Source organism: Harmonia axyridis, chromosome 3 (genome assembly GCF_914767665.1).
Source record: "Harmonia axyridis chromosome 3, icHarAxyr1.1, whole genome shotgun sequence".
Taxonomy (NCBI): Eukaryota; Metazoa; Arthropoda; class Insecta; order Coleoptera; family Coccinellidae; genus Harmonia; species Harmonia axyridis.
Genome location: NC_059503.1, coordinates 16,713,750 through 16,736,150, shown reverse-complemented (window position 1 = coordinate 16,736,150; position 22,401 = coordinate 16,713,750). Strand labels below are relative to the sequence as shown.

The window sequence follows — 22,401 nt, the reverse complement described above, 5'->3', positions numbered from 1 at the left end:
ATGAACGATTCTTGACATGACGAAGTCAGTTTCAATGAATTCTTGAAGAAATATTGGTTCACCTAGATACATATAAAAATTCACAAACATAAACCTTGTTTACAGATGGCGCAATAACTGGATAATCTAGATTTGGTTATATGCACTTCAATTCAGGTAGATCACAACATATTTGCACAAATCAAGAATTCAGGTTATGTCGAAATTATTGGAGGTCGAAGAAATATAAACTTCTGAATCTGAAATTAGTAGCTAAAATTTTATATCCTATTCGATGACAAAAATAGGAGATCACATGAATAAGAAAATTTGTTATCAAAAAATTATATATTTCTAACGATATAAAAGATCATACAAAATAGAAAATGGTGTAACTCAGTTACAAATCTGATTGTCAGTTCTTCACAATAGTGAAATTTTCTCATAATAGGAGACAGGGCTATTATATGCACATAATTACTAATGAAGACATTATATTCATTTTATCCAACTAATAATCTTCTTCTTCGGCCTCTTCATCTGCAGTGTATGCTTCCGATTCACCATCAGATTCTTCAGCAGTGTAGGCTCCAGAGTCACCATCACCTTAAAAAAATGCATGTATAACTTGATTATCGTTGAGATTATTAGGAGAACAGGGTATTTCATGAATGAAGAGAAGCTCGTGAAAAGTGAGTAATGAATTAACCTGAATAAATCATGAATTAATTCAAGATGTTATTAAAACTTCACATAAATTAAAGAAAAATTCTCATTGAACGGAAAATCTTCTTGGAATTTTCGATATTTAATTGTTGGAGCCGAATAATTAGGAGATCAAATGAAATATCACGTTGATTAAAACTCATTACATGAAGAAAGTAATTAGTGAATCGAAAGATGCCTGCTGAGTTAATTCTCATAAAATACCTTAAAGTGTCTTAATAATTTTCTTTATTAGGCACGAAGGTTCATGGACTTCTAATGTGATTTTACCTTGGTAAAATCTTTGCTTTCAAGTATTAGATCTAAGTATAGAAATAAAATTGATAGTGGGGGATAGAAATGGATGATTTCGATAATTTAAAACCATGTACAATGATGACAAAAACAACTGTAGCCATTCCGAAATATTCTTGTCATTTTCCATCAAGTAATAATACGAATAATGAATATATCTGCATGACATTTCAACGAGTCAATCTTTCCTCATTTTTTTCATTCAGTAAGTAGCTTTGTGTTAGACGATACTTCAGAATTAAAATTGTAATTGGGTAATGGAAATATTTCTGGGTTTTCCATTTAACGAAATATGATAGTAGAACAAGGTCATAAGTTGAAGTTCTTTCATCTGTTGAACAGATAACACACGTCATCATTATTTAGCCAACAATTACGTCCAAAATGTTTATTGCGACGGTATGTGACTATGAATGAAACATGCATTCATTAATAAACTTCTGACCACAAACAAATGACCAAAATCTCAAACATCAGCAGGCAAGATATTGATATCAGTATTTTAGGATGTGCATGGTTTATTGTTCATTTACTATTTTAAAGAAGATGAAACCGTCGATAGTGACCTAGTTATTACCTAGTTTGTGGATCGATTGAATGCAGAAATAAGGAAGAAAGTCCTCAAATGCAAAAGAAAAAAATCTCTTTCACCAATACATGGCTAAATCGAACAAATTGCATTTCCAACTGCTTGACTTAACGCTTATTCTGCAGATCAGGTCTACATTCAATACTGGCGTTTTGCAGACCTCATGCAAAAGAATTCTCCAAGGTAAGAAATTTGGCTCAAATGAAGAAGTGAATGCCGATGTTGAAGCCTATTCCGAAAGCAAAGATGAATCTTTCTTCATTGAAGGTTATTGACAATTTAAAGAAGCGTTAGAGTTCATGTATCTATCTTGAAGGGACTCTTTTGAATAAAGTCGAATTTTAAGAAACAATGTACGTTACTAATACTTGATTGAATTGTTTTTTTTTCTTGGTGTGGATTTATTATTTGAATTCTTATCAATATGCTTTCATTATCGAAAGGATCTTCAGAATTCCTCACGTTCTTTTCAAATTATTCAAGTACCCAATCAACTTTTATCGGAAATATCTAGATAGGTATCGAAAGTTGTTCCTAGGATAAATAAGTACCTTCACTTTCCAAGTGTCCTGAATCACCTTCATATTCAGTGTATCCTTCGGATTCTCCACCATGGTATCCATCGGCATAATGACCACCCTCGTAGTCTTCGAATGCTCTTTTTTTATCCCTGAAAAAATTGAATATGATATACAACTGAAAAATGTCAATGGCGAGAAAATAGCATTATATCAATCATAGATTGTAAAGGGTTCTCCAATCGAAATAATACGAGTTAAAATGATTGAAATGGTTACACGATACAAGATGATACAAGAAGTATTGAATTATCGTCGGTATCGGTTTCATGACATTCTTGAAATATTTTCAAATTTCAACTAATACATCAATTTCCTCTTAAATATTCCAATTTGAATCTTTATTTGATGTTGATATACACTGTGTCCGTAAAGTAAGGAACAAATTTATTTTTAGCTAAACAGACCATTTTAAGAAATAATCCTGAAACAGGTCGATTTTTTATTTTAATTTACCGTATTTTAAAATTATAATCTAATATACAGGGTGAATAACTTTCGAGTAATGACGTCACCGTCATTTTTTTGGAGGGAACGCCTCCATTTTGTCTCAATTTTCCGATTACTCTAGCTGAGCTGTATCCAAAAATGTATCACATGTTGATTCCAAATGGTACAGGGTGGACAAAATACTTCGAAAAATAATTTATACTTAAAATTAAATCTAAGCTCTAATTAAAACATTCACGAATACCAAAAATATTGTAGTACTAAACTGTCATTGAACACCAATGAATTACTGAACAAATAATGACATTTTACAAAAAACTAGACGACTATGTTTTTTTTAAATTGATAAGAAATAATTTCTTTCATATTCTGTCTGCTAGACCACAAGTACCAAACATGTTTGGAAACAGCTCATTTTTAATAATCTAAAAATGTAACAAACTACAGGGTGTTACATTCAACCTAATTGCCGCTAGACAATAAGTATTTTTGATAATATTGTTAATTTAACTAATAAAGGATGTTACGCGTTACTTTATGAGCACAAACAAAACTATTGTATTTTTGTCCACCCTGTACCAATTGGAATCAACATGTGATACATTTTTCGAATCAGCTCAGGTAGAGTAATCCGAAAAATGAGTCAAAAGGGGGTGTTCAATTAAAGAAAAATGACTGTGACGTCATTACTCGAAAGTAATTCACCCTGTATATTAGATTATTATTTTAAAATACGGTAAATTAAAATCAAAACTCGACGTTTTTCAGGATTATTTCTTAAGATGGTCTGTTTAGCTAAAAATGAATTTTTTCCATACTTTACGGACACAGTTTAGAATGACGTATATCGAAAGGTAATCTGGCATACTTTTATTTCTGTTCTACAAATCATCTAGAAAATAGTTCCAAAAAAGTGATGAATGATCTCAAACTCCAATGAATTTATTCCCAACTTTAAAGAAGTAATGCGATGACGCACAGATTGTTGTACCTAATTTCATTTAAATAGTTCTGAGAAGAACTTGTACAGTAAGTCTTTAAACCGAATAACAAATGTGAATACAATTACGCCGAATACTATGGATTTTAAGCTTATTCCCAGGAGCAGAGATCACTCGTTTTACATCTCTATTTCGACGAACTAACACATGCTCTTCGCAAATAGCAATTCCAATTTGAATGAGGGTAAAAACATAAAAATTTTCCTCACCCATCTACATTCTCCACTACTTTATAGCTTGTATGGGACGGAGCACCCTGAGTTCCTTTGCTGGACCGTTCTGAAAAATTGATCAACCTGAGTAAATTTCATTAAATCCGGAACTGAATAATTACGTTTGCTGGATTTTCCTCCTTTTTCTTCTTTGCCAAACTCCGTGTGTTTTTCGAAACCGTAGCTGTCGCTATCTTTCTTGTGATACTCCTCGTGGTTTTTGTATCCATCTTGTCCCTTGTCTTTTTTACTTGTATGATAACCCTTCTCATCGTCGTTGTCGCCGAATGTTTCTAGATAGGCTGACTTTGTATCTACGAGAAAAAGAAATATCCTTTCAGACGATTAACAAATTATAATACTCTTATCATAGTATAAGTATTTTTCTAACAAGGGTAGAAAAGCAGAAGATTCCCTGCACGCGAAAATTTAAAATGTGATTATTATCAAAAACTTATGTTAAAGACACCTATTTCATTCAGCCAATAAGTTACTAACAATTATTTCTGCTCCGTTAGAATTATTTGGAAGCAACTGAAAGTGCAGTAGATTGCCTGGTGCAAAATGACGACCAATTCATTTATTGAATTGCTGTAATAGGATGATCATTTTCGAATTTTCACCTTTAGAATGCATTTTATCAATGTTTTTCAGGTTTTTAAATTCTATTTCATATATCGATATCCCAAAATAAATGATATTCGATGCGATAAATTTTTGCTAAAGTCGAGTGAATCGATAAATTTTTATGATTTAACAGACCTCTTCACCTCCATTCGACGTGACATCAATTATCAGTCATTGAATCAAGTAAGATTCAAACGAAAATGCTCTGAAAAGAATTGAATTACAAACTAATATCTAAAATGCGTCATCCTTCAAGCTTTATCAGATATCTAAGCTATTTAATCTTTATTCAATTTATATTTTAATTTTCTCTAATGTATTATTTCAATTTATACCTATTTTATTTTATTTTCAAGATTCAAAATCAGTTTTATTTCAATTGAAATCAACTGGGATATTATTGTGGGGGTTGAAAACTTCTGTTCCTATTAATGAAGAGGAGGATAACGAGGAATTCGAAGGCATATAGTTACTATTGGTGCAACATGAAGTTTTTTCAGTTGGTTATTAAACACTTCAATATCAATCAAATTCAATCCAAAAACAAAAAATGGTTATGCTGTATAGAATCTCTCGCTCGAGTTTTTCTACAGCACCATATTATATAACATAAGTGCAGGTGTTCTTAATTCATTTTTTTTATGGAGCCATCAATTCAGCTATGATATCGAGTAATAAGGAAGGTCAGCTCATAAGTCACGTTCTTGATAAGAAGATACGTGGAGAATGTGACTGATAATAATAAATTGAAACAATCACAAATACTTCATAGTATATGATCGAATATGATCTTCGAATTAAGAAATTCCAGAAAAGGTTTCCTTTAACTTGATCTTTATCTGGCAAAACCTCAATCAATGAGTAAGTGACGTCAAGCATGAAGAAATTTTGGTTGTAGTTTTCCATATAAGATTGTCTAATACATATCGATATCGAATTTATCATTGAAATTTTAAGATTCAAGCACCATCCATTCCTGAGCTCGATCTAATATTGAACTAAGAATTAACTACAAGAATGGCCTGAAATTCATTTTCCTAGCAGATATATTCTAATCGAAGAATTTTATTCATGCTGAAAGTGACCACAAAGCAATACAAGTCCTATTCATTAAAATCATGATCGAATCGTAATATTATTATTGGTATACGCAAGAACAAGTATTCGTCTCTGAATGTTATAACCCTGCCACGTCATATATTAAGTTGTCTTGGGGGTTGGCCGCAGGCTCTTGAGTAACATTAATGAGTTCATTGCGGTTCATCTGAGGTAATTAATATATTTACACAAATTAGTATAGATGTTCGAAACTCATCAAAGAGTCAAAGACGACTGATATAGCTATGAATTACATTTCGATATTAGTTATGTCATTATGGGTTATCTTCTTCTTCTACTTCTCAGACACGCTCTTCTTCAAATATGGTCCCTCTATTTGAGAAGGCCTTACTATGGGCTCAGCCTCTAGACTAGACTATGCACCCAGTCTCCGTGATATCCAGAGAATTTGTTTAGATTTTAGGTTATATCGAAAAATTTACAAATGAATCAGTACCCATCATAGAGTAATAAACATAAATAGAGGAAGTAAACGCAATTTTCTCATGTCCCTAACATGGTTAGATTACGTTGTCGGATTGTGGAAATTGTGGAAATTGTGGATTTGACAATATTGTCAAATCCACAATTTCACTACATCCTTATGAATGTATATTATATTGAATGAAACATATTTATTTGAGTGATTCCCAATTAAATGTACAAATTTTAGTATTTGAAATCCGATATTTTTCTTAATTGTCGAATTTATAATAAGCAGGATATTTATTATTTTCTGTATCTAACTGCTGAAAACCAAGGTTTAGCAACTTTTGCTCTCCTAGTGTCATCGGTTGTTTCACGTCGTTTGGGGCGCTTGGAGTTTGTTTTCTGAATTTCTGTTATATTTAGGTATTCATCACAATATACTTTGAGTTGATATGAAACCTTGATTCACTATGGACATGAGAAGTGCGTTCTTTGTGGAGAAACTCGCGAATTTTGTGAAATATCGTGTAACTGATATTTTTTAATTTCCGCGTGCTTCCTGTCAAATTTGATAGTTCATATTGGGGACAAAATTTTCTTACTCAAAATGACATATGCTCCCTCTATCTATATTAAAAACTCTGAGGTATCAATCATATTAATTCATATCCTTTTAGTCATAGAAAATCGTAGTCGTATATCATTTACCTTACGAATTTGAATGAATTGAACTATCTATGATACGTTTTTGTTTTTTGTGTTTGTGCAATCTTCGCAAACTTCGGTACAACATTTTAGAAATGCCAATAAAATAAAGCTTGTCATATGAATTGCTAACTTCCCAAACGGTTAGGACACACCAAGAAAAAGAAGAAAGGTTTTTATAAATTTTGAATTTAGGAATATATATTCACGTCAAATTATTTTGAAATCAAAAGTAGTTCTATCATATTGTTGTATTTTCAACCATTTTCCGCACAAAATTGTCTTCAAACTATATTTATAAGATGGATCCATTAAATTGATAGATTCTATGATATCGTATCACTATTTCACTCAAATGTTTCATACTGACAAACTACCAAGACAATGGCTCGTTTCTTGAGTTTTCCTACCTCTTACTAATGACGGCAAAATCGACATTATGGTTTTCTAGACGAATAATTTCGACAATCATAAGCAAATAAACTTCATTATTATTATTATTATTCGATAAATTCCCAAATCAAAAAACTTTCATATCAATTCAAAATTCTACCGATAAAGTATTCTGTCTGGAGATATTTTATAGAATAAATTCTATTCGACATCTACAATCCGACATGAAAATGAAATTCAATTCAACTGAAAAATCCTCCTGCATGTCTGGAAATAAATACACCACGCAGAAAAAAACGACAAAGGGAATTCATTATCGATAAATCCCAGATTTCCATCTACATCATGGTAATCTTTTCTTGTAAAGTGACACAAATTGAGATTGATGTCCCTTCTTTTATTGTCGGAGAAAAAGTTTAGTGTTGGATACCTGGCTGAAGAAGATCCCCTATATGTGAAGGAACCGCTTGTCGCACTTCCCTGACTGTCGATTCTACAACAGCTGTATCTGCTGCGCTCAGTGTCATCAATTCTCCTTCCATGGAAGGCCTCAGTTCAGCCATGGGGATCAGGACGCCAAACGCGAGAAACAACACTAAGGGCATTCTTAATGTTTGACACATAATGATTGGAAAAATTCTTTTTGCAGTTTTTCTTACAGTGCTTCACAAAACGTATCACTCTTTACTGTCTGCATTATCTTCTCAGCTCTATTTTATACTATTGTTTGAATGGGCCACGGGAGCAGTTTGTTCATTGCGGTTATGTTATACAACCTTTTTCACAAATTATGCAAGTTTGTTAGATGTCTAACTATTGCAGTTATTTACGGTATATTAGAGGCAGATTCGTAAATTGTAACGATAATTGAATTGTTAGCGAACTTGACCGATATGTCGATCTAGTTGAGTAATTCTTAAATTCCATCCGTTACGGTTTATACCAGATAGTTTTATTGTGATATCAGTTTCAAACCGTGAAAATGAAAAATGATCTGTTTTCAATAAGCAGCTAACTATTGAAATCCATCTACTGACTACTATCATTTGAGATTCTTTCAGTATCAAACCGTTACAATATTCCAGGAAAAAAAGCTTTCAACGACATTGGAGTTTCAGGACAGGCGAATAGTGTATTATATGCTTTGGTGTTTGAAAATTATGGCTCTACACTACTGATACTTCTTCTACCTGGACATTAAGTTCAGTATACTTTTTTGTCCAGAAATTACGTACTTAACGGGTTTTCTCCAATAAAAATGATGAAATTTAAAATGATTATAACGGCAATTCTGGAAATATTTCAGTATGTATATTTATGTATAGGCTTCAAATCGAACAAAAAGGAGATTCAAATTCGACTATTACCGATTTAGTCAGAAATGCATCTCTTTCATGAAATTTACAAATTTTTCAAAAATTTTTCTTCCCATTTACAGCTAAAATTCGAAAGAAATGACTCTGTTCTCTAAAATATATTCAGAGGGCTATGATATACGAAAAACACGATCATTTCTCCTCATTTCAAGTAACATAGCTGAATTTCTGGATTACCTTTTTCATTGACGAATTTTATATACATACAAAATTTAAGCGAAATATACAAGTATAGATGCCGTAATTTCTAGAAAAAAATTTATTAATCTCTCAAGTAGGTATATGATCTTCAATAAATTATACATAAATATCCATTTTGCCATTGATTTCAAAATTTTATTACCTATGGGATGGAAAGTTGAAATTATGGAAAAAATACTTATAGGCATAGATACTTTTAACTCAAGAATCATTCAATAATTTGCCTAATAACGAACTCAACCGAGATATTCAGATCCTGAATATTTCAAGTCATATTCATTTTCATATTTCAAGACATATTCAATATTTAACATAACATAGTCTGATTAACGGAAAATAGTATATTCTAAAACAAGTTGCAGAATGTGCTCCTATTCCAACACGAATGTAAAATTCGAAAGCAAGAGTGTTGGAATTGCCTTCTGCAACGAGTATTAGAAGATATTTTCTCTATTTCACTCAAGTGAAATATTGTCGATATTCAATGAAAATTTCAAATTACACATCCTAGTGACTTTTGTATTGTATCTTGGCAGTTGGTGTGACTGTTACGAAAATTGACAGATTACGGAATTTGAATTTGAATCGTACGACGACGAAATCGAAATAACACCACCAGAATTAAGAGAAATTGCATAATGCATAATGCTGCAAATCATTTCACTTTATCCAAAGTATACATTATGTTGACAATTATTGATGTTTGTTGAGATTTGATATGGGATTGGAAGGCAGTAGAGACAACCACAAAACGAAAAATATAACTGAAAACGATGCTGCAATGAGTTCATTACAGCACTGTTTTTAGAACTGTAATGAACACATTACGATACTGAAATAGAGAGAATCTATTTCGACACCGAGTTCTTGATCAGTGCATCGAAATCCATCATTTGAGTCCAATCTCGGCCTGGAAATTCGGTAATTGCAGACATCTGGGTAAAATAAAAGATCACCGTTCACTTGAAAAATCAATCTCATAAAAAATTAGGCCTGTAAATGGACCTCAAAATAAAAATTAATAATAAGCGGAATATAACTCAAAAAATATAAGACGATCGTAATTGTATACTATTCATGAATGTTCTGTGTATTTGTATTTTTCATTGACTGAAACGAATGACAGATGAATGAATGTTAAAAAGTTTTCTTTCATTCACGTCAGTCGAAATCATCAGTCATGATAAATTCTTGTAAACCATTTCAACACATACTCAGCAGAATCATCAGACCATCCACGTTCACGACACTATCGAATACGAAGAAGGTCCAATCATAGTATTCATTGATTCCTCCTCCAAAACTGGTAAAAACATGTCGAAGATTAATTTGCTTTTTTTTATTTCAGTATACTGTTCTCATTGTACAACCAAAACACAATGATTTTAATGACATTCTGAAATTCATGAATAAGGAGTTTATTCCCAATGAACCGACATGTAAGTCATTGGGAGTAACAAGCTGTTCCATAATGTTGGATCGCTTCCTCCTGGCTTTGTCACAGGGATATTCCCTAATTGCAAAATCTAAAAGCACTGGGAGGATTATGGGCGTCGCAGTGAACGAAAAAACAAGTCCTTGGGACGCAGATTTGGCTGAGAAAATGTCATATTCCGTTCAATGCCCTAATCTGAAAAAAGTACTCAGATTCTATGCTTTCTTGGGAAGAGCTCCCAAAATTTTCGATAAATATAAAGTGAATGAAGTTTTCGAGGTTACAACTAGAACGTTTTTGTGATTGAATATATTTACATTTACGTTTTGCAGATTGCGTATTTGAGTGTGGAAAAAGGTTCTCAAAAGTTGGGGATCGCAACTAAACTCGTCGAAGAATCTCAGAAAATTGCAGAAAGGAGAGGCTTTAAGATATTACGAGTGGATGCAACAAATTTTTATACGTAAGAACTAATTTTTCGGGAAATTATAGAATTTTATATTGTTCGGAACGTTTGTAGAGCTCGAATTTGTGAGAAATTGAAAATGGAAGCCATTTATGAAATACCCTATGACTCTTACTTGGATGCCAATAGGAAACCTATATTCGAAATTCCACATCCTCATACTAAAGCGAAAGTTTTCGTAGTACAACTGAAAGAAAAATTGAAAACTGATCAAGCCGTCAAAAAATGAGAAATTTAAGGACACTTAGAGTGAGTACCTAGTAGTGAGAAGAAGAGTGAGTGGGTTAGAGCTATTCTTTTCGACCGCATCAATTTTTTATTTTTCAACTTTATTTATAAATAGTATGCTTCGTCTTTCTTGGAATTGTATATTATCGATTCTATTTTCGGATATTACTTGTATTTGCAATTAATTAACAATTATCACTTGTTCCTTCACTATAGTTTCAGTAGTATATAATCATAAAATTAGTGTTCTCTCTGCGAAAATACTGACCACATAAAAGTCTCTTTGTTCATTCATCCGTTTTTGAGCTCTTGTTCTCCGACCAAAACGCTCCATAATTTAGTCAAAATATCTGTAATATTCTAATTTTAAGCTAGAGATGATCTCAAACGGTTTGAGTCAGTGATGACGAATCTGATCTTAAATTCGGTTCTGTCCGTCCAGCTGTGTACACGATAGTTTCGGAACTCAAATGCCGTAGTTGAGTTGATGATTGTATTGGTCATCGCGTAACCAGACCTATACAGAAAATACAGACTGATTATTGAAAAAAATAACCACAAAACCGACAGAACTGGGATTTTGGGTGAAGATTTAACCTAATAATTTCTAGGTCCCTTCAAAATTTCAAGATACTCGTAGACAAAGAAAAATCATTTCAAGCATGTAGCTTAACATAGATCATTCATTCATGTGACAATTGCACCCTTGGAGGTCACATGACTGTATATGTATAGGCTCAATACAAAGTTACCGACTTCACGTCAGCGCTTTCTTAATTTTTTCAGTTTCAATCATATTGTTTCTGATTAGTTGAAGGTTGTGAATTTTTAAAACAAACCAAGTTATGATCTTATCAGTGAATTATCTAGCTCAACAAAGGATGAAATGATTCAATGTTAAGTAAATAATCAACTACCTTCTAATACGTTCAAGAAAATACATACTTTGATCCTAATACACCCACTGATAATTGATAAATATTGATTGTTCTGTTCTAAGCTGAGGTTTTCATCAAAATAAATTTTTCGGCAATAATTAACGAAATTTACGTCTGAAAAAATCAAAGTATTGTATGTAAGTATTGAATGAAAATCTCTGATTGAATTTGGAATTCGATTTCCTGTCAATTATTTATTTGAAAAACAGCTTCATTATCCATTAACTTTGGAAGAAAACGCTCACTTTTTCAATAACTAGAATCTTGAAGATGATGAAGTCGTGATATATTAATTTTTAGAGAATACCAAACCCAATTCTAAAGAAAATACAGAACAAGTAGCGACTCTGTTGGTTCTAGAGAATCATCATCATCATAAAGCTTCACAGAATTCTTCTACAGAATATTGTCCTAAAATTCTTTAGGTGTCAGTAAAATTTTCTATGCTTTTTCTGTCTATGTAAAATCAAAACATACTGATGATTACTCATTTGACATATTTCCTTACTTAAATTCTCAGTGATAATGTGTTCGCATTTTACTACATTCGCAAATAAAATCCTTCGTAAACAAAACTTCATACTACCACATATACGAAGATGTTTTTTTATGGACAGCGTTCTGAAACCAACTGTGAGTATTCATTTCTCCACTACATATTCATCAAAATTCAACAAAAATAGGTATTTCGAATATTCTGGATGTATGGAATTAGCAGATCCATATGGGTTGCAGTATTTTTCTGTTCCGCAAACATAATTGACAATAATTCGAATTCTAGTGACACGTGAACATTATATTACAGTTATTTCGTTATTTTGTTCATGTGGAATACGCCAAGAAAGTGTACACATTTGTGAGTTATTGCGATTGTACAGTGCAATATTCACATCGATACACAAATTTTAGTTGAAAGTTCGATCAAGAATGCCAAGGCTTATTAAATTGCAGATATTCGATACTTAACCGATACAGGTGCAGCATATTACCGAATTGATAATTCTGAGATGAAAATGTGTGCAGAATTTGGATGAATCGAAACTATAGCGGAAAATAGTATAGTAGTAGTTTTTTAAAGGTTGTCCTTAAAAATGACTCAATTCAGTCCGGACCTGATTTTACCATTTTTTTACATTTCATCTAGTCTATAGCTGTTATTTGAGGAGCAAAATTGCAGTTAAATCCATTTATAATTATAAAAATCATGCAGGAACGAGAATTTCAAGTTTCACAAAACTCCGTGTGTATGATGTATTTTGGAGTTAAATAAACATTATTATTATATTTTGAAACAGAAAAGTTATCGGGTATGTATTCAAACTTGAACAATTTTAGCTCTTTATTGTTTCAGCCAAGCTTTCGGACAATAACTTGTCCTTCTTCAAGGCTACTGAAAATTACATAAAGTTGTAAAAAACACACAGAAATCAATACAGCAGAACTTACATCAATGTGAGTCTTAAATGTTAAAAATATTTCAATATCCATATATAATAATATGTAACATTTGGAGCCATGAAACAAATTTAAATATCTATTCAGATTTTAATGGTATTAATTCCATTTATTGTAATATCGTTCAATTGATTAATAGGAGTCAAATTTGATGATTATGTATTACAGATGATTCCCTCACTATAAAACGCCTTATAATTCCTCAATTTGTGACGTCACTCGTCCTCTGTTGTCATTTCTCTCTGTGTCTCTTGTCTTTGTGTTTTTCTATGTTTTTAACCTTTGACATTATTCGTTCATATGTTCTTTGAGATTTGACTCGTTGTTTGATTCTATTGTTAAGATTCAGAAAAATATATTTATTTCCTTGCATCTAACATTTTATACAGGCTGGCCATTTGAAAACGAAACAGACGAGATTACAGACGAAATAAAGTTTTTCGATCGAAATGCTCGGACAGGTCGATTTCTGTTTCGATTGGGACAACTTAAGATGTAGGTTACGGACGCATAGCGCTTCAATCCTTGCTGCTACAACCCCCACCCCCAATTTTTGAATAGGGATTGAGTGATACCTCAATTTAAAGGTATTTTTATACTGATTTCAGCACAGTAATTCTTTTTTCATTTTATGCATTAGTTCTCGAAATATTCATGCGTTAGTTAGTTAGGAAGGAAGCCACAGTCATGGTTGTTTTGAAGCTCAAAATGTCGATTTTTCACAATGCCATGAAAACACCACTTCATTTTCAAGTACTTAGTTAAGAATATTTCGAGAACTAATGCATAAAATGAAAAAACAATTACTGTGCTGAAATCAGTATAAAAATACCTTTCAAATGAGGTATCACTCACCCCATCTTTCCTATTCAAAATTTGGGAGTGAGGGTTGTAGTAGCAAGGGTTGAAGCGCTATGCGTCCGTAACCTACATCTTAAGTTGTCCCCCTCGAAACAGAAATCGACCTGTCCGAGCATTTCTATCGAAAAACTTTATTTCGTCTGTAATCTCGTCTGTTTCGTTTTCAAATGGCCACCCTGTATATGGACATTGAAATATTTTTAACATTTAAGACTCACATTGATGTAAGTTCTGCTGTATTGATTTCTGTGTGTTTTTTACAACTTCATGTAATTTTCAGTAGCCTTGAAGAAAGACAAGTAATTGTCCGAAAGCTTGGCTGAAACAATAAAGAGCTAAAAAAGTTTGACTACATACCCGATAACCTTTCTGTTTCAAATTATGAATTTTTAGTCGAGATTTACAAGTAATTATTATTATATATTTATTGGCAACTAATTAGAATACCCGAATGGAAATATTTTTGAATCACCCCGATGTCCATTAATCATGGTTTTCATTTGTGCGTTTGCTCCTGTATCATTCTGTATATATGTCATCAACAAGGAAAATTTTGAATAACAGCTGTTTAATTGTATACTTTTTTAACGTTTGTAGGTGTAAAATATTATCTTAAAATATTGAGATCAGCATGCTAGCGGAGCTGTGTGTAAATCTAATATGAGAACGTATTCTCGATCAAGATTTTTTCAACGTAGATGGTTACAACCCCCTATAGCTCCTTCCCCATTCAGCTGTTGTGACACCGGACTGAAGGAGAGGCTGAATTTTTCGCTAGGGAGTTCCTTCGTCCAATAAATTGTAAGGAAATAATGTATTTGTTCACACCAAGACTGAGAAATGAGGTGTTTTTACCGAAGATCTTGGTATTATACATCGAGAATGGGGGGGGCTGTTCTGACTTGGAAATTCCCTTGATGTGAATGGGGTGGAGAAATTATGGATCCCGCGATCTTTCGGATTTCCTCGTTTCCCTACACGTGTAGGAATATTTATGGTGCCATGAATTTTAAACGATTTAATTTGTTTTCGTTCGTGTTTACTTCCGCAATTCAGAATTTCGCTCATTAAATATAACAAATAAGTGTTGCATTATGATTGAGAAAAATAGTACCTACATTGTCTATCTTGTAGTAAACTCATTTTTTCGATTTTGTCGAATGATCCGACCAAGATTCCGCTGAAAATTTTCACCTTCGGTTTTTTCCTTCTCCTGAAACTCTTCCTTGTATGCACATCCAATCTAGATCACATAAAATAAATACAATAAAAAGAGTTTGGGTTCCTTTTCTGGCGAGTGTGTTGGCCACTTCATTCCCTCCAATTCCCGAGTGACCGGAAACCCAGACTAAACAGACCTTATATCCTATTCGATTTCATTGAGTTTCCTTGGGCACTTCAATATCATCTTAGAATCAATAATATGGGAGCTTGATTGCAGCCCTCGATTGCCAGAATGTATCGCTATATCACATTTTTGATAGTTCCTCACTAGGTTCATTTCCACAGATCTGGCAGCAGATGCTTACTATCATTAGGCCGCTCTCCAAGGGTCTTACAGGCAGAGATACTTTCAATCGAAAGATGTGAATCCTCTCCAAAATATCCTGAAGAGCTCAATCTTCAACAAGAGAAAATAGCACAGCTGGGTTATTTTCCAGCCTTTTGGAGTTCATTTGAACTTCCAGTGATCGGTTACCAATGGTTCTACTTATGTGAAATACTAAAACTATGGGATTGATATAATTGTGTTCTTAGCTTGTTACACGTCACAATACGATTTCCTCATTCTGTTTGTGGACAAATCTGACTTGTCCTGCCGTTGTAATTCAGAGGCAACCAGGATGACTATCCCCCTCTTCTCTTGTTTTCTTTTATTTGGCTGTTGTTGAGCGCTTCGACTACATCCAACTGTCTCATGTCTGCTTAGATCATGCCTCTAGCTTTATAAGAGCAATATTCAAATGGTTTCGAAGCATTATTGTGAAGGTAGGTATCGACAAGTGTGGAACAATACACTTTAGACTTTTATGAACAACTGAGGTAGCCAGTTGACAGGATGTATTTATGTCAAATAATTTGCAGAACTAAGAATGTTTCATTAGGAAGACATGAATATTGTAAAATAACAACATGGTAACATATTGACAACAATTGTGTTGATTGAGGGCCGCGTAACATTAAAAATTTCATGAAACAAACAATATTCTTAGGTTTCTTAAGGTGTGTAAATTAGGATACGCTAGAAATATTTTGCGTTGAGGTGCTCATAAAGGATTTGATTCACTATTCTTGAGCATTGAATACAATCTTATAATGTTTTTTTTTCAATTCTGTATATATTTGCTTCAAATTTTCTCAAATACCCATTATTTTCAGAGCGAAACCCCGTTTCTCATCGGAAAAGCAAGGCCTTGCGAGTATGACATCATCGTCAGGGAAATGTACAGATCCTTCTATCCAGACGAACCCGTCAGTTTTTCCTTGAAATTTCGCTGCGATCCCTTACTCGACGAGTTGGCGTATGAAGCACTGGATGAGAATTTATCGGTCGTAGTAAAATGTAAATACTCCGGAGACATAATAGCAGCTTCGATAAACCAAACGACGAATCCTTGGGATCCGAACCTGATGGACAGGCTGGCCTGTAATTTGTGCTCCAAAGGAAAACACATAGTACACATGAGAGCACATCTCATGAGGGCCCATAACCTGTGGAAATATTACAACGTTCAGAGGATTTTCGATGTAATTATGAACAATTGATCCTAGATGATTCACATAACATTAGAGCATCGTATGATACGAGAAGAAAGAATTGTTATTTTTGTATAGCCACGAATACACTATATCCTCCAACACACCATTTGCTAGTCGAACTCTATAAGATCTATCTCATTTATTGTATCACTCCTGAAGGTGACTATTTCGACGAATAAAGTCGAATTTTTGAGGAAAAATATATGTTTTTGCTTGTTAGGCTCCGAGACTTATTGAGTGAAGTGTGGAAGTTGTAGGATTGCAACTAATTTTCTGTTGACAAATTCATCATCAACTATACAATAATTTTTCAGGTGCAATTCCTCTATGTCAAAAGAGAAGAAAGGAAACAGTGTATCCCTTGGCATTTGATAACAGCATCAAGAAACATTGCAGCTGATTGTGGATTCAATATTTTCAGGATTATATCAACCAATTACTATCTGTAAGTAATCCTCAATATTTTCCCTTTGTTTTTTGAATTATTGTAGAAATAAAATGTCTCAAAAAAATGTTTTATAAATACTCCAACAATACAGTGAGTCATCTTCTACAAATAAGTTTGTCAATAAAGATAAGATGTACTTCATTGTTCCCTATTGCTTCAAATTCATGATTTTTTCACAATTTCTTTCGAAAAACTCCTTCATCTCCTTTGTTGATATGAATTATTTGCTTCAGCAATGCATCTATATCTCTCAATAATAATTATATTTATAATAGTGGTATTGAAAATTCCCAGAAAACTTGAGATAAAACAAAAATAAACGATGAATGAAACTACATCATAGAAATCTAATCGATTGCACATAAATGAAGTTTTAATTTTAGTTCACTATGTTATTTGAATAATAAGTCGTCAGAAATTCCTTGATATTCATGTTTTAACAGTAGCTGGTACTTCGTAACCACTGATCAGTGTATCGGAAAGAGCTAAACCGCTCTCTTTAAATCCCCCTACCATAAGTGTTTTCCCTGATCAGAATAACGCTTAAGAAAACAAACTGAAAACTTTGCAAGAATTCATTAAATGTCAAGATCTGCTTCCATTAAATGTTCAATCGTTCTACCACAGCATGCAAACTACGTTGGTATTATTTCATTATATATTCCACAACCCCTCTCCAAATTTGTGGCTTGATTAACATTATTCTGTTTCGCTAACTTATAGGAGAATTAAGGCCACGAACTTGAGGCTATAAAAGTTTGAACAGCGTTTAATCAAACGTGAATTAGGACGATGTCGACCTCAATAAAGAGCAGATTTAGATATACTGGGTAAACATGGAGTTCGAACATGGAATATTTAGTTCAACATATAAATTTTCGAAGTTTTCTCAAGAAAAATTTATGTCAACGTTCTGAAGAATACAATATTTGTCGATTGACGATATTGGTAAACATCGAATAATTAAAACTATAAGCTTCTTAGACACCAAACTTTCTGCGAATTCAGGCAAATAATGAATTAGTTCATGAAATAAATGGAACGAATCACTTTCTCATATGGGTGTTTAATTTAGAAATGTTAAGACTCTCCTAGGCCTCTCTGAGACCTCTTAGAAGCTTAGAGCTTGTACGAATTTGGAGAACCGGTGATATTTTCAGTTTTCTTTCTAATCTCTAATCTCCACTTCAGACACAACAATGTTAAATATTTATATTCAAGAATTATGTGACAAATTTCAACAATTTTTCTTTCGAGGGAACACCCTCACTGGATATAACAGACAGTAGGAAAAGTTTGAAACGAATGGGTAGTAGCATGTTTTGATCCATTGTTTAAAATTAACGCTGTTGCATTTTTTTAACATATAAGTAATATTCAAAGGCCTGAATGGAAAACCGTCAATCGGGATAGTCTTTATAGCTCATCAAGCGGAAAAAAAAAACAATTTCAATTTGCTATTAAGATGATCAGACGAATACTCACAACACTAATATAAAAAGTAGGTGTAATTTGATGTAATATGTTTCCTTTGCTTGAGAATATGTAATTTTCCACGTTTTTGAATTGAGCACAAATCGTTGTGTGAGAATTGTTGTCCTTGACTAGGAATATATCATTCATTCTGCATTTATTTGAATGAGTATGAAATAAATAATGGATTATTGGTTTATAAGGAGGTTTTTAGATAACTCAGGAAGAAATTGGACGTGATAATGATTGTTCTGTGAAATTATTCACGAAACCGTCATCGTTCTTGATACAAATGTGCTAAAAATTAATACAAGGTGCTAAACGTCAGTCTTTCCAGTCGTTCGTTAGATGTGAAAAGGCTTAAGTTAGCGATCCGATTTCAACTTGACAGTCCTAATGAGTCTCTTTGGGTATTACTTTTCAAAGTTGCATCATATATGGAATATAAGTACTAATGTTTTTAGTCCAGAAGTGATGGTTAAAATTTTTTTCATCTTCTTTCTTTCTTCTTTTCAAAACTCAAAATTTGAGGTAAGAGATACGTTAACCAAATTGGCGTGAAAAATTATAATTATGACTAAATCCATGTTCCGGCAATATCTGCATTAATACTTTATCTCATGTTATTTCATAATAACCATCATTCGAAACAACTGGGGCATTGAATCATATATCGAGAATATCGAATTGACCTAACTCTAATAAATCTCAAGGAAGGAAAAAATTGAATGATTCGAATAACCAGAGGAATAGTAAATTCTGAGCTAGTCTCCATCTCCAAAAATATTTGTGTCAAATCCGTTCATTATGACATAACTTGCAGAACAAAACCATCTGAGAGAACATACTTCAGTTTAACAGAGATTTCATGTTTATATTTCAATATATATTCAATATATACTCTGATTATATTCAAGATATACATAATGTATGTAAATACTCGGAACTCTCTTGTACCAGATTCGTCTAATATCAGCCAAATGTCAAACTCAAGACTTCGTCGCTTGTTTTTTAATTTTGAACTCGTAGAATAATATCAATTCCTCCTACACTTGTAATATAAATTACTATTTTATACAACCGGGACTACATAGCTACTTTTCCGCACTAGTGTGAAAAAAATACTTTTCTGCACTAGTACGGTGAAGTGAATATATATTTTTGGAATTTGTGAATGCTAATACCCTCAATATGAGATTAATAAATATACTCAACCATATTTTTTTTAAATATTTTATATTATGAAGTTTAATTTGTGTTGAATTTATTATAATTAGAAATTAGCGTTGGTATTTTATAATAATTATTCGTATTCGTATACCAGAGGTAATTATTTCAAGATGGCATCAGTTAGAGATATGTTATTCTCGGAAGTCAGAATCGATATTTTGCAAAAGTTCTCTTCATGAAATTGAAAAGCATTTTCTGATTAATTTCCTCTTGCAGCCATAAAGTTTGCGAGAAGTATAAGATGCATCGATCATACGAACTTCCGTACTGTACTTACGTAGGAGCGGATTGGCAGCCTGTTTGTGAGCCACCTCCTCCCCACTTCTGTGCCAGGGTTTATGTTGACACAAACCCTCATTTGCCAATCAAGAAAATTGAGGAACTTCTGCGGGAGGGTAAATTATACAAATGATTATGATTGTTTGCGTATGTTCAGAAATAAACTGTGCGAACTACTCAAGTTTCATTTCCTGATCGAATATAGGTGAGTATGAAAACAAAGAATGAAGTTGATAATGCAATATAAGATTAAGAAAAAACTACGTCTAATGAAAAATCACAGAAATTTTCAATATTTAAATTTTGAATTGAAAATGACACCTCATTATCATTAGGCTCTCTGTGTGTCAAACGAATCAGGTTGATACACTGCTCAACTCAATTCTGAATCTACCTAGTAGGTTTTTGATGAATTGCGTTAATGGCCAAAGTTCATCTTATGATTTCACATAACGAGCGTTAAATTCGTGATCAAGAGTGCCGTGGAGAAATTAGAGATGATAACAAGTAGCACTTAGCTTGTACCATATCACTTTCATTTGTTTACATTTTTCATTTCTGGGAACAAGTTAAGCTCTACTTGTAATCACAGAAAATCACACGTCAAAACCGTTTTTCCATTAGAAATTCAATTTGAAACGGTTATAATGGCAACACTGTGATTCTGTTTTTGACATTTCTTATGTCATTTTTGTTCAGTTGGTTATGCCATTTAATCATAGACAGATATATGCTTCAACAAGGTTTAGAAAGAATCGTTGAATTGTTTTGTCAATATCAGTGCTCATTTATGAATATTGAGAAAAATTTAAGAAGAATTTATTCAGTTTATTCAGTTGATCAACTCACTATTCGTCGCATTGTTGACAAAGTGAATTTTCTTCACACTATACAAGAGTACCACTACTGTGCCTTACTTGGTACCATTTTCAGATCTGTCTACAAACGACGAAGTCATTAACTTAATAATTCGGACTATTAATTCTTATTAAATTCCTCTCAGTATTAACTGATAACCATTGTTTTTGATATAACAACAAAAAAGTTGAAAGTTGTTGAAGTGTATATCTTTCCATGATTAAATGACATATAGCCTACTGAATACAAATGACATAAGAAATGTCAAACGTCATTCCTTGTGGAAAACCCGTTATAACTATTCAAATTTTCTTTCATTTTGATTCAGAGAGTGGAATATTTGCAATCCAGATATAACAGTAATTCCAAAAAAAAAAAACGAACATTTTGGCTTGATTCTGTGAAACACAATTTTGCTAGCTATGCATTATCTCTGATGAACATAAATTTCGACCAAATTTATACTGTAACATTTTTGAATGCACCACCATTTGTATAGCACTCTTTTGATAATATAAGCAGAATAGTTATATGGATGAAATTTTGGAATAAGTCTTCAGTGTCAAAAAAACTCATATGCCTTGTGTTGCCATCTATCAGCATGTTGCGAGAAATGAAACTATAGAAATCGGTTTCTATCTGTGGCGCCATCTAGCGACTAAGGACAGTATTGAAACCACCAGTTCAAGAAGAATACTTTAAAACTGAACAGATATCTTCAGCAATTAAGTCTTATTATAAAATGTGAGGACAGAGGATGACACATGATATGAAAAACGCATATTTGAGGAAACTAGGTTTTATGAAAATTATCGGTGATATCGCAATAGTATTGATGTGTACAGTTCAAGTTTGAGCTTAAAAACCTCTTTTTAAATCACGTTAGAAACCCTTTCGCTTTCTTTCATTTTTACGTTTACAGGAAAAAACATCTTTTCGTAGAAAATAACCAATTGGAGATGAAAAAAATACTCAACAACGATTGACTGCAGTTCCAATTTAGATATTCTTCTATAAACTTTATACATACGAAAAGAGTACTTGTTGTTATAAGCGTAACGAGGGGAGAAGGGGTAATTATTAAATAGACAAAATAAAATCATAAAAATATAAAGATTTTGCTTTTTCAGTGGAGGTTACCCCCATGAGTCCACTCTAGTTACGCCAATGCCTGTTATGGTAGCAAAATACCTTTGCATAAAGAATATTTATCCTTGTGCATTGATAAATAATAGGTACTCACTAAAGACTGTTATAATATTTTTTTGTTGATTTAAACCTATTTCAAATTCTTCCCAAAGTCTCCAGAAGG

General features: G+C 32.7%; 2 protein-coding genes across 3 annotated transcripts; one reads left to right on the top strand and one right to left on the bottom strand.

Annotated features, from left to right (window-relative positions):
- Positions 1-374: 374 nt before the first annotated feature.
- On the bottom strand, positions 375-7,964 carry LOC123675801. The gene is made up of 5 exons (XM_045611322.1): positions 7,512-7,964; positions 3,952-4,143; positions 3,827-3,896; positions 2,140-2,258; positions 375-585 (listed from the first exon to the last, which is right to left on the bottom strand). The coding sequence occupies exons 1-5, from the start codon at positions 7,702-7,704 to the stop codon at positions 491-493; spliced, it is 669 nt and encodes a 222-aa protein (XP_045467278.1). The 5' UTR covers positions 7,705-7,964; the 3' UTR covers positions 375-490.
- Positions 7,965-9,775: 1,811 nt separating this feature from the next.
- Positions 9,776-20,407, top strand: LOC123674862. 2 transcript variants are annotated; one of them, XR_006746713.1, is made up of 7 exons: positions 9,776-9,925; positions 10,007-10,372; positions 10,426-10,556; positions 10,614-10,808; positions 16,421-16,789; positions 17,116-17,246; positions 20,169-20,407. XR_006746713.1 is itself a non-coding variant. In XM_045609978.1 (4 exons), the coding sequence occupies exons 1-4, from the start codon at positions 12,251-12,253 to the stop codon at positions 20,362-20,364; spliced, it is 804 nt and encodes a 267-aa protein (XP_045465934.1). In that variant the 5' UTR covers positions 12,203-12,250; the 3' UTR covers positions 20,365-20,407. The 2 variants fall into 2 exon arrangements, 1 of the variants encoding a protein (XP_045465934.1); XM_045609978.1 differs by lacking the exons at positions 9,776-9,925; positions 10,007-10,372; positions 10,426-10,556; positions 10,614-10,808 and adding an exon at positions 12,203-12,358.
- Positions 20,408-22,401: the final 1,994 nt, after the last annotated feature.